Source organism: Fusarium verticillioides, chromosome 4 (assembly GCF_000149555.1).
Source record: "Fusarium verticillioides 7600 chromosome 4, whole genome shotgun sequence".
Lineage (NCBI taxonomy): Eukaryota > Fungi > Ascomycota > Sordariomycetes > Hypocreales > Nectriaceae > Fusarium > Fusarium verticillioides.
The window spans coordinates 2080224-2092906 of record NC_031678.1 but is presented as its reverse complement, the minus strand read 5'-3'; the positions used below and the strand labels follow the sequence as shown (position 1 = coordinate 2092906).

The 12683-nt window shown below is 51.5% G+C and overlaps 4 protein-coding genes across 6 annotated transcripts; 2 read left to right on the top strand and 2 right to left on the bottom strand.

Moving 5' to 3' along the window:
• Positions 1-675: 675 nt before the first annotated feature.
• FVEG_05027 (hypothetical protein) lies at positions 676-4295 on the top strand. Of its 2 annotated transcripts, XM_018893019.1 has the most exons (3): positions 676-2851; positions 2894-3347; positions 3399-4295. In XM_018893019.1, the coding sequence occupies exons 1-3, from the start codon at positions 1633-1635 to the stop codon at positions 3682-3684; spliced, it is 1959 nt and encodes a 652-aa protein (XP_018749826.1). In that variant the 5' UTR covers positions 676-1632; the 3' UTR covers positions 3685-4295. The 2 variants fall into 2 exon arrangements, with proteins under 2 accessions (XP_018749826.1, XP_018749825.1); XM_018893018.1 differs by having other exon boundaries at positions 676-3347.
• Positions 4181-7051, bottom strand: FVEG_05026 (hypothetical protein). The gene is made up of 4 exons (XM_018893017.1): positions 6198-7051; positions 5446-6139; positions 4902-5386; positions 4181-4849 (listed from the first exon to the last, which is right to left on the bottom strand). The coding sequence occupies exons 1-4, from the start codon at positions 6747-6749 to the stop codon at positions 4643-4645; spliced, it is 1938 nt and encodes a 645-aa protein (XP_018749824.1). The 5' UTR covers positions 6750-7051; the 3' UTR covers positions 4181-4642.
• A 360-nt stretch (positions 7052-7411) lies between these two features.
• FVEG_05025 (pre-rRNA-processing protein TSR3) lies at positions 7412-9222 on the top strand. The gene has a single exon (XM_018893016.1). It carries the CDS (start codon positions 7764-7766, stop codon positions 8940-8942), a length of 1179 nt encoding a protein of 392 aa, XP_018749823.1. The 5' UTR covers positions 7412-7763; the 3' UTR covers positions 8943-9222.
• On the bottom strand, positions 8964-12543 carry FVEG_05024 (translation initiation factor IF-2). 2 transcript variants are annotated; one of them, XM_018893015.1, is made up of 4 exons: positions 12433-12543; positions 12363-12380; positions 9446-12267; positions 8964-9359 (listed from the first exon to the last, which is right to left on the bottom strand). In XM_018893015.1, exons 3-4 carry the CDS (start codon positions 12024-12026, stop codon positions 9208-9210), a joined length of 2733 nt encoding a protein of 910 aa, XP_018749822.1. In that variant the 5' UTR covers positions 12027-12267; positions 12363-12380; positions 12433-12543; the 3' UTR covers positions 8964-9207. The 2 variants fall into 2 exon arrangements, with proteins under 2 accessions (XP_018749822.1, XP_018749821.1); XM_018893014.1 differs by having other exon boundaries at positions 9446-12380.
• Positions 12544-12683: the final 140 nt, after the last annotated feature.

Genomic DNA, 12683 nt, shown 5'->3' with positions numbered 1-12683 from the left:
AGTGATTGAACTGGGCTGTCAAAAATACTTGATCATGTCATGCCAGCTTTGTACGATGAGTAGACCGTCTAATTTACTCAAAGCCTTCCCTTTTCTTACCCACCTGCCAAAGCTGACCCGACCCCCCTGTCATGTTCTACAGATGTTACACATGGAATCTGAGTCGGTCGGTACCTTTACCTTTACCTTTACTCTAAAGAAAAAAAGTATCCGTGCGTCAACGGGCATGGAGGTCTGTTTTCTCTATCACGTCCGCCTATGCATGTCTTTTTGAGTCTACCATTAACTTACATCTTACTCATTCTCCCCCCCCCCGCTAAGCTCGGGTCTGCTGGCTCTTTTCACTTGCTCCCTCTGATGAATTTGACTCTGTACTGTACTGTCCCCAGCATCCAATGCCATGGCATGACCTAATTACTTGGTAGACCCCCTATCACCGTCAACTTAGCTGGCTCCCTGCCATGGTGTTGTCGATGCCTATTTTGAGTCCCATCTCATTCATTACCTTAGTTTGGGTTCTAGAGTTAGCCACGCCCCTCGGCGGTTTAATACAATTTCCCTTTTGTCCTTTCCCATTTACCTTTCCCTTTGGTTCCCCTTCTTCTGGTGATGCTTGCCATGGTCCGCCCCCCCTCCCATCCCCCCCCTTCGCTCGTTTCTTCTCGTACCGTACCTCGTGCCTTGTCTGTCTCGTCTCGTCTCGTCGTTCTTGTTGTTTCCGAGTCGTAACATTCTTATTTAGCTGCTGGCAACAAGAGAAGCTGTTGGTCTGCCCCGTTTTTCTCCTTCCTGGCCTGGAAAATAAGAAATATTGTCGTCGCCCCGAAAAAAAACGTAGCCATCCCCATCTCATTTCTCCTCCCTTTTCTTCCCTTCTTTCCCTCCTCTCCCTCACTCAAACATCCACCTCCCACATATTTTTCTCAACAACGACCAGTGGATTTTATCGTCGAATCCGTCAGATTTCATCAATTTGACACTATTCGCACATCTTAATCATCTCCAAACTGTTGTTATTTTCTACGCCTGGTGTAGCAGTACCTCTTGACATCCTCCAAGCGACGTGTACCCCGCAGTCGGCTCACTTCCTCCTCCTGGAAGCCTGCGTTCACTGCCAAAGTGGTTTCCCAACTCGAGATCTTGAGGCTATTCAGAGATTCGACCTGCTCCACCGCCCGCACCTGCACTCCACATTCTGGCCACTCACAGCTCGTTTCACCTCGTCACTCTCCGACTGGACGCTTTCCCGCTTGCAACCATTCCGTTTCTGACGAGGCCCGCACGCCACAGATCTAGGCATTTCTATTCGCTGTGCCTAGTACTCGCTTTGACGCTGCATTTCGGTGCCATTTAGCGTGTACCACTCACTACCACCCGTCGACCGCTATTCGTTGCCTTATCGACATTTGATGGTTTGAATCACAGCCTTGCCCTACGCGACGCCTTATTTGATCCTTGGGTTTTGATGCTGCAAATGCGAGGTTCCTTTGCCCGCTTCTAGTATCAATATTCCCTGTTTCCAATTTTGGCAATCAATTTGTCACATGCAATAACCGCCTGTATTGGTGTTTCCATTCACAATCTTGTAATACGCGCTGCACGAGGCTATTCGTTACCTCTCTACACCCCAGCATGGCTGCTACAGGCGCCGACACGTCTATGTCACGATACGACTCATCGGCCGGCGAACTATCATCGCCTCCTTCCGGATCGCTATCAGAACCTGGTTCACCATCACGAAATGGATCCGGTAGCCGAGCACCGCAAGACTATGACGAGATCGTTGTCGTTTCCAGCGATGGCCAATATCAACACATAGGCCACCAGAATCACAGCGAACGCCCTCCACCGCCTATGCCACCCCAATCAGGCACAGGCCCCCCTCGACGATACGCACTTGTCGACAACCAATGGGTTCAATTAACCGCTGCAGGTGTGCCGCGCAAGAAGCCCGGACGCAAACCTGGTACCATTGTGAAACCTCGAACTTCGGACGGTGCCGATGCAGCAAAGGCTGCTCGAAAGCCTAGGAAACCTCGAGATCCTAATGCGCCAGCATTGCCACGCAAGAGAAAGATTGCCCCTGCAGACGGCGAGAGTGAGATCCCGGCAGATTCAAAGTCTCTTGCCGCAGCTGCATCATCCGCCGGCCAGGGACACATGTCGGATGTCTCCCATGTATCAGCATTGTCGCCTGCTCATCATAACCGTCAAACATCGTCTTCATCACATCAACCCGAACAACGTTATTCACCAAAGATGTTGAAGCGTGAACACTTTATGCAGAACATACTAAATTCAGATACTCCTGTAGAACGACCACAATCTCAACCCCAGTCTCAACCTCAGTCTCAGCATAATAGCTCTACATCTATTCCTGTTCGTACCAGCGGTCAAAGCTACGATCCTATCCGCGGTAACTACGATCCTGTTCGTGAGACAATGGTTTCTCATAGCCCTTACCCCTCTACTTCTGGTTCACCAAGAGCTGCTTCTCAGATGCCTAATCGATCGCCAACCATTGCTAGCCTCCTTGGTGGGAATGAATCACGCGGTCCATATCAGCCACCCTCGAACCAGCCTCGCTTCCAGGCGCATGAACCATCTCAACCACCATCACCATCCAAAGACCCTCGCGACATATTGACACCAACTCCTTCTTCGCGACCACCAGTGCAGGAACCAAAGAAGGATCCACCTCCTCCACCGCCACCCGTTCAAAGGCCAGTCATCAAAGAGTCCAACTTCACCACTATTTCCAATGGTCCTATCAAGAAGTCATCGCCAAAACAGAAGCCTTACACTGGAGTTTCCACGCCAAAGACTGACACGCTCGATGATATGGGAGAAAGCGAAGGCCGTTCGATCCTCGACTTTGGCCGAGCTAAGCCAGGCGAAGAAGCCCAGGCCCCAACCATTGTTCTCAGTATACCTATCCAGCCCGGCGAGACAAACAGATATGTCAATTTTATGCGCATGGCTGAGGATCGGTACGGGTGGGATGCTCTTCACCCTCGCCTGGCTGCCAACCGAGACCGCAAGGCTCGTATCGCCGCGGCGGCTGCCTCTCTAGAAAAGGCGGAATCGGGCCGCGAATCTGGTGATGAAATGTCCGTCGATCTCTCCGATGCCGAGGCTAGCAACCCCGACAACGGCGCGACCAGCGGCCCTGATGCTCAGGCTAAGCCCAAGAAGAAGCGTAATTTCAAGGAGGATCAGTACGATGTCGATGATGATTTTGTCGATGATTCAGAGCTCCTATGGGAAGCTCAGGCGGCGGCAAGCCGTGATGGATTCTTTGTCTACTCTGGCCCTCTTGTACCTGAGGTCGAGAAGCCAGCTGCTGGGTATGTATTTTCCTTTTTTGTCTTATGTGATCAAGCAATAACAAGTAATAGCCATGATGGTCCCCCTAAGCGCGGACGGGGTGGAAGAGGTAGCAGAGGTGGTGGAAGAGGTGCGTCGACCAGAGGCGGGACAGGCAGCGGCCGCGGCGGAGGACCTGGATCTCGAGGTGGCTCTGTCACCCGAAAACCCCGTATCACTAAGCAGGAGAAGGCACAACGGGAACGCGAGAAGGCTGAGCGCGAAACAATGGCTCAAATGGCCAAGACACCTACCCATGGTGGCTACTCACTAAACCCAACCACGCCATCCTTTGCTGTGAGCGAGCTAGGGGCTTAGGATCCTTCGTTATCTGCTAATGGTTCTCGCCCGCCATATAATCTTGGACGCCGGCGCTAAGCGTAACACTCTTGAAAAGAGAAACAACATTTGAACAAAAGGTGTGCTCCAACTCAGCACACTTAACCTTCTGTCATCGTGCTATGGCAGTATACACCGCCCACAACTATCAACACTGGGAATCCCGAGTCCTCCTCATTTCTTCCTTTTGTTTTGCAATCTACTCGGCTGTTTTGTGGAGCATGGATGGTCCGGCATGACCTCCTTATGCGGTTTCCAAATTTGTGGGAGTATTGGCGTGTCAGAGATTTGTTTGTGGGACTACAGGCGTTTACCTGGTTTACATGCTTGCAGAGGGATGGCACATGGGTGGCCCCGGTGATGAAGCAAGAAAAGACCAGAGATGATTGATAATTCGCCCTCAGACAATGGTGGCTTTTGAAAGCAGACTAGCCAGGCAAGGCGTCACGACCATTCGGGCACTTCCCACCAGAGAGGACTAGTTCAGCGGTATTAGATGTTAGAGTTGGAGTTGAACAATTGTAAAAGATGATGGTCTGATGACTATAGCAATAACGAGCCTATATCAAAATTGCGCTTTGCCATGTAATTTGCCCTGGTAGCCCAGATAAAGAACTTGGACTTCTAATGGTGGCTCGTCGTGAACGATTTTCTGTCATTCATGATCTGAATCCAAATGTATTCTCCGACGTCGCAAGTTTGCGAAGAAACCTGTCACCATCACAACACGCAAATCATTCCAGGCAACTAGCTGCCCGCTTGACCAATCAGAAAGCATCCGCTGTCTCGCTTTTTCTCTTCTGTCCTATGCTCCAGTCCATACAGACAAACAAACGAGAAAGTAGTCCTTCAACCCTTCTTAAAACCCCCATCCCACTCTTTCACCTACTTCCTGCATATACTGCCTACCTCTATCCCGGGAAGCAAACCACTGTCCTTATGCGAGGCTGAACTCGGTGACCTCGCCCATCTCGTTGACGGTTTGTTCGCCGGTCTTGTATGAGGCACGCCACCGCAGCTTGGCGCTTGTGACTTTTTGAGCGCGGTTGCCCGCGTGCCAGATCTGTACCTCCTGCGTGATGCCACGATTTTGCTGGGGGGTAAGATCGCGACCAGTCTGAGGCTTGAGTTGAAGTTCGTAGCCCTGGGTTTATGTCAGTTCATGCCATTTCAGCAAACAGGAAGGGTATGCTTACCTTCGTGACGGCGAGCTGGAAGTGAAGTTCGCCGATGGGCTGTGTCACGTTGTTGGAAAAGGCAAAGACGATGTTGATAGCGTTCTCATTGCCAGGTGCTCGTCTGGCTATCATCTCAATCTTCACATTTGTGTTGCTCACAACAGCCTGGTGTTCCTTGGGCTTGCTTGGCTCTGGGGGTAAAGCAGAGGAGAAGTTCCACTCGTCATCATCATTTGCTGTAGAAGTGGGTTGTGGTTGAGGGGGCGCAGGAGATGCGCGTTGAGAGTTGAAGTTGCCAGCACCCAGAATGGCGAATGGATCAGAGGCGGGCTGCGATGGGGGAGGAGGCTGCTGTTGAAAGTGAGGCTGAGGCGTCGTCGATTGAGAGACGGGCTGTGAGAAGGAGGCGAATTGTGAAAAGGGGGGAGGAGTTGGAGTTGAAACTTGACCTCGGGCAGAGTTGTCCTGAGTCATGGAAGATAATAACGCAGGCCCAGGAATATCTGGTAAGCATTAGTATAGTATAGTAAAGGGGCATGGGAGGTTTATGTCGGCAACTTACTTTGGTTTGCGCCAAAGCCCAGAGCAATACCGCCGCCTTGCCCGAAACTGCTCGACTCTCCGCCAATATCTAGGCCGAGGAGGTCATTTTCAAGGCCTGCGGCGCTCGCAGAAGGTGCAGTGGCAGCGCTTGATTGAGCGCCATTACTGCTGGCATCAACATCGAAGTCGATGAGAGACAGCTCGTTCGCTGCGCTTGAAGACGATGCTGTAGCTCCTGCAGCTGAGGGGGGAGGACCACCGGCGGCTACCTTGGCGGCGCCCTCTATATCACCCTTCTTCATCAGCTTGTACCGCTCTGCTGTTCGGTGTATGCTGTCGTTGATCTCAAGCAGCTTGGCGACAGCCTCGTGATCGTCAGATTCCTCTTCACACATCTTCTGGATCTTAGGCTGGGCGCTCTGTAGGGCAGCAGCCAATTCGCTGAAGACATCACCGTCTTCCATCTTGTCGCCCTCCTTGAAGGAATCGAGTCGCTCCTCTAGTAATCGCGCCTTAGCCTGGATCTTGGCAACCTCCTCAGCAGCCTTTGCGCGGTAGTCGGTCTTTGACCGTGTATCGTAGCCAGCCATGATCTTCATAAGTCGGTTGGCTTCTTGGAGATCCTCGGGGGTACCGCGGCGAATGAGTTCCTGAAGTTTAGCTGATTGCGCCTCTCGCTCTTCCTCTTCCATTTCTTCAGCGGACTTGAGGTTCTACATGATCTGTTCAGTACGGGACACATGTCATGCACAAGGGGACCGACCAACTTACATCACTGGGGTTCAATACAGCAGCATCCTCTCTCCGCACTTCAGGAAAGACGTATCCTTTATAGCTCAATAATCGGTGCATGTCCCTAATAAATCCTAGATCCTCCTTGTATCGGCTCGTTTCGCATATCGTCCCTCGCCATTCCTCGATCGCCTCGAGGATTTTGGCCTGGACTCGTGTAGGGCGCAATGGCGGCCGTTCGGGAAACCTCCTGACGAGCTCATTGAGGAACTCCTTTGTGCCGATTTGTAGATGAAAGGGGTATCCGCAGTTTTTAACACATATGTCAAGAAGGCCCAAGGCGAGCAGAGCCACGTTGGGGTTGCGATGATTGATGTAGTTGACGATTGCAGTAGCAGCCTCGCGAGGAGCAGTTCCCTTCTTTGAGTTTATAAGGTCGGCGATCTCGAGATTGAGGGCGAGGTTGGGTTCGTAGTTCTCGGGACTGCAGGCAGCCTGGATGAAGCGCTGGAGCTGGGAGGGGGTTCGGCCAGATGATGGCAGATCGCCCCAACGATCGCGAGCCGCCGCGCGTGCAGAAGCGGCTTCCATTGCGAATATGAGATACTGATATGCACACACAGAATGACGATGTTATTCGCGATATTTCGCGTGCGCGCGTTGGTCGAGGGCAACGAGTGCGAGGTAGTGCTACGTTGGTAGAAGGGTGAGCTGGTCAACTGGACGGGACCTACCAAGGTAACTAACTAACTAATGGACGGAGTCCAGTACCACTGGACCCGACCCTTGGAGTCTGGCGGGGAGCTCCTGTCCTGGTAGCCCGGCCCAGTCAGCGGTCGACCGAATACGGAGCAAGCCAACGGAAACGGCCTGAAAGAACAAACAAGACAAGTAGATACGGCAATTAATGTCACCCGAAACAGGAAGCAAAGAGTAGAAATTGTCAATCTAAAATAAAAGCTCCCTTGCCATATTGTCTTGCTTTGTTATGGTCTTTGAGCTTGTACAGGTACCTAGGTAGACAAGACGATGATACGGGGGGTTAGTGGGTGCTCAAGGCCTGTAAAGAGGTAAGATGTGGCTCTGTGGCGCAGTCATGGACAAAGCAGCTTATCAGCCAAGTCAAGGAATGGACTATTTAAGTTGACAACGATGAGTTGAGATAGGATGTCATAATAAACTCATCAGCGAACCACTCTAAAATATTGCTAATGTACCCAAGTTTTATGGAGCTTAAGATCACAGATCCTTAGTTTTCTTGCTGTTGTCCTTAGGCCCATCTTACAACCCGACGGCGTCATAGCGGATTTAATGCTGAAGCCTTCAATAGCTTACCAGCCTAAGGTCACAAGTGCTAGGGAACCCCAGCGCTCAGTGCCATCAAGTTCCATTGCTGCCCCTCACTGACTGACAGAATCAATCAACCCCACCATGAGAATCTCATCAACCCAATGGATCATTCATAGCTTTTCGGAGGAGGCAAAATTTAATTTCGACGTCCCTGCATTACTTGCATTCAAGACATCAACTACACATACACATACACATACACATACCTGCCGAATAATACCATAGAACATCAAATATTCGCCATAGCCATTCAAAATGGTCCGCCACAAAAAGGATTTCGCCTCCAAGGGTAGAAAGGGAGGCCCAACCCCGCGACGAGGACCCCGTCGTGATGATGATGGCGATGGTTCCTCGCGCCCAGCTTTCAAAGCCGCATGCTGGGATCTCGGCCATTGCGATCCTAAGCGCTGTTCCGGAAAGAAACTCATGAAGCTTGGAATGATGCGCGACCTGCATCTCGGCCAACGCCATAACGGAGTCATCATCACACCCAACGGCAAACATACCGTTTCCCCCGCCGATCGCGAGCTCATGGACCAGTACGGCGCTGCTGTTGTAGAATGCTCTTGGGCGAGGACGCAGGAGGTTCAGTGGAACAAAGTAGGTGGGAAGTGTGAGCGGTTGTTGCCGTACCTCGTCGCTGCGAATACGGTCAACTATGGCAAGCCCTGGCGCCTGAACTGTGTTGAAGCGCTGGCTGCAGCTTTCTACATCTGTGGTCACTCAGATTGGGCGGAGCAGATTCTTGCCCCATTTTCATACGGACCATCCTTCCTCGAGATCAACCACAGCTTACTCAAGCGATATGCTGCGTGTGCTGATGAGGCCGAGATCAAAAAGACTGAAGAAGAGTGGATGGAGCAACTGGAGAAGGAATACGCCGAGAGTCGAGAGGAAGGAAACGACGATATGTGGACCAGCGGAAATACCAATCGAAGACGTGTTCAATCTTCTTCTTCTTCTGATGACGACGATGACGACGAAGAGGAAGAGGGAAGCGTGGACGGTATATATCTTGGCAAGAAGCCCCCTAAAGCTCAGCCAGAAGAGGAGGAGGAGGAGGAAAAGGATCGTTATGCAATATCTGACGACTCAGATGACGAGGACACAATGGCCGAGATCCGTCGCAAAGTTCTCGCCTCAAAGACCTTCACTAACCCCAAGCAACAAGACGGCAAGAAGCCTGCCACCATTCCCAACCCACATCAGCACCAGCAGCAGTTCAAGCCTAATACCAGTGTTCAGCCTGACTCAGATAACGAGAGGAGCGGAAGCGAGGATGACGATGATGACGATGAATTTGATAACATCATTGAGGCTACGCCTGTGACTGATCGTATTGGTTTGGCCAAGTTGGAAAAGGAGCGTAATCAGGCTACTATTACGACGAGGACGTTCTCATCCAACGCTGTGGGGGCGCCATCTCGAAGATGAGCAGAACATAACCACACAAAAATCGTATAACTCTAGCCAACATTACTTATCCGCCAATTTAAAGAATGGGGTCATGGAATTGTAACTTTCAGTACTGAAACAGTGAAATTTGGTATATCGTCCCTCTATCCAACACCCAAATCTTGGCATGCTCTTTCGTCATAAGACCATGTCTGTATATGCATCTATTCATACACGACTCCCTTTTTTAGAGAGCGATCACCTTTTGATTTCCACCTTTTGTACATATTTTACAGTTCTATTTTTACAGTGTTCGCCTTTCCTTGATTACCTCGTAAGTCTGGATCTGATCGTCGATCTGTAGCTCCTGGAAGTCTTCAAGACCGATACCACACTCAGTACCCTTACCCATCTCCATGACGTCCTTTTTGACGTGCTTGAGTGTGTCGATTTTACCTGTGGATTGAGTTAGCATCAGGAAGAGAAACACAAGGAGTAAAGAGACAGGCAGAATGTGTAGAAAGGAGAAAGGCGTAACATACCATCATAGACGACTTCTCCACCACGGATAACCCTAACCATAGACGTCCGCTTGATAGTGCCGTTGCGGATCTTGCAACCGGCGATATTCTTCTGCACCCTCTTTCTGACGTTGATGCCAAATACTTGCAATACGTCTGCTTCACCAAGGACCTTGTGTGTAATAGTATGCGGTAGTAGGTCCGACAGTGCACTCTTGACATCATCGACAACGTGATAAATGACGCTGTGGTCGATGATGCGCACACCGGCCTCTTCGGCACGCTGACGAATATGAGGAAGGATGGGCATGTTGAAGTTGACGATAATACTCTTGGATGCAGCAGCGTGATCAACGTCATATTCGGAGATTGCGCCGACACCAGATCGTAAGAGCTTGGATTGGACTTCGTTGTTTCCGAGTTCCTGGACAGTGCCACAGACAGCCTCCGCGGACCCAGCAACATCAGCCTTGACAATGAAGTTCTGGTAGATGATGCCGAGCTCGGTCTTCGCAGGCTCCGCTTCAGTGCCCTCAGCTTCTGCAGCAGCGGCGGCCTCCTCAGCGGCCTCCTTCTCACGCTGACGCTGCTCTTGTTCGGCTAGTTGCTTGGAGCTCTCCAGTCTCTCAGCCATCTCCTCACGGTACTCGATAGCTGTTCTAGCTTTGCCCTCATCAGGCGCCTGGAGAACTTGTTCTCCAGCATCAGGCAGCTCACGCCAGCCAAGGATCTGGACAGGAGTTCCAGGGGATGCCTCAGGGATCTCGACACCGGCTTCGTTTCGAAGACCGCGAATCTTGGCCCATGATTTGCCGGCTACGATAATATCACCAAGACGTAGAGTTCCTCGTTTGACAAGCACCGTGGCGGTCTTGCCAGTCTGCTTGATGCTAGATTCTAGAACCCAACCCTCAGCCATGCCATCTGCTTCAGCGCGGACATCGAGGATTTCAGACAAGGTGACGATGTTCTCTTCGAGGTCTTGCATGCCCTTACCCGTCTTGCCGCTTACAGGTACCACCTGGACATCACCGCCATAGTCTTCAATTTCGACGCCATGGCGGGCAAGATCAGCTTTGACTTGATCCACCCGAGCGTCTTCCTTATCAATCTTGTTTATTGCCACGATGATAGGAACCTTGGCAGCCGTAGCGTGCTTCAGTGCCTCTAAAGTCTGTGGCATAACACTGTCGTCAGCAGCCACGACCAGCACCACAATATCCGTGACATTGGCGCCTCGCTGACGCATAGATAAGAACGCAGCGTGACCTGGTGTATCAAGGAAGGTAATCTGCTTGCCCGATGACATTTGTACGACAAAGGCACCGATGTGTTGTGTGATGCCACCGTGCTCCTGAGCAGCAATCGAAGACTTGCGTAGCCAATCCAAAAGAGTAGTCTTTCCGTGATCAACATGGCCCATAATGGTGACAACAGGAGGCCTGCTTGGCAATACTGACGGATCTTCGGGCGCCGGGCGAGGTTGTAGGTCGCGCTGAGAACCAGTGTCCACTGTGGGATCATAACCGTACTCCTGAGCGACAAGTGCTGCCGTATCACCAGTCATGATGGTTTCCTCTGTGACGTCCTCAAATCCCATGGACTCCAGATCATGTAAAAAGTCGGCTATGCGGATCTGGATAGCACCGGCCAAGTTGGAGATGCTGATGTACTCAGGGAGAAAGATGGGTACGGGAGCAGCTTCTGCAGCTTCCTCGAGGCGTTTTCTCGCTTCTTTCTCAGCCTTCTTACGTTGTCTAGCTTCCCAGCGTCGAATTGAATCTTCGTCAAAGTCATCATCTTCAGCCTCGTTCCGACGAACATTCTTGGGGCGCTTGTCCTTCTTGTCTCTCCGCTTATCAGACACATCGCCTTCCTCCATCTCGAAACGTGACCTGCGCCTTATTTGATCTTCCTGCGACTGTTGAGCACCCCGTAACGTGCCATCTGCCCCCTGAAGCGCATCCAAGTACTGGCCACTGGGGCCAGGCCTGCTACGAATATTTGTGACCCGACTTTCAAGTGCGTCCCAGAAACCGGCCTCCCCGCGGCTTGGCTTTTCTTCCAGCCTGCGGGAGCGCTTCAGCTGGCCCCATACGCTCTCACCATCTTCCTGGCCTGTTGCTGGTGCGACGTTTTGCGATTTTTTCTTGTTTTGGCTCTCCGCAGGTTTCGCCTCCGTTTCTCTGCTGGTGAGGGGTATTTGAGTATCAACCTTTCGAGCGCTGAAGGCTCCCCAAGCGGGTGCAGCCGGCTTGGGAGGCTCATTGATAGACCATGACTTGGGCGTTGCCACTGGAGCCGGTGTACGATCTGCCCTGAAAGCTTCAGCAAGAATTGAGCTTGACAACAGGTTTGATGGGGGCATTGTTGGCTTTGCGTCCCGCTGTTGCAGTTGCTGTTGCTGTTGTCTGGCATGGCTGTTACCGTCGTTCGATCGGTTTGATTGCTGCTTGTCTCTCGCCTGAGGTGCATTCTTCGTCTGGCTTTGGTTTTGATTTGCGTTCTTGGGGCCTGATGACTTCTTGACGTTGGTTTGTACAGGCGGCGGGGTGGGGGCAGCCTCGACCTTGGGAGGAGGTTTCTTCAAAGGCAATCCCATCTTTTTGCGAGCTTCTAGCTCATGAGGAAGCAAGTCAACGCTTTGCTTCGAAGCATCTGGTGACGGTTTGTTCGCAAATGCCCCGAAAGACCCTAATCCAGCTCCAAACCCTCCAGGAAAACCACCACCCGGGAAGCCTCCCGGCTTGCCATTATCGTTCGGTCCGTGGAGTATAGAGCTCGTCGACAAGGTGCGCACACCCGATAATCGTAGATAGTGACACGAAGATGGCCGAGTGGCTCTAAATGATGTTATTGTGGCTCCGACGCTGGATACATGGCGATCTCTGGGCTGCAAATCCCTGGGCGAGAGTTTGTGACGGCAGAATGCACATACGTAGGAATTACCGCGCTCCTGGACATTGTGTGAGACGTTTGCCAATAGTGACCGATCGTCGAGAACTAACCTGTAAATTGCGCACTCTCAACATTGCCGCGGCGGGGAATTGGCAGATTTGGAGCGAATCTGCTTCGACATTGGCTTTGCAACCGAATAAGTTGAATGTGCTAATTATAAGTTCGTCTAAGTTAGAACAGAAATCCAAACTTAGTGGAGTTCTAGTTGACCACAGTGGGCTACCAACTCTCGGCGCCGGGATTGTCCGCCACAGTTATAGCCCGGATAATGAATGGACGTCATTTGTCCAATTGACCTATC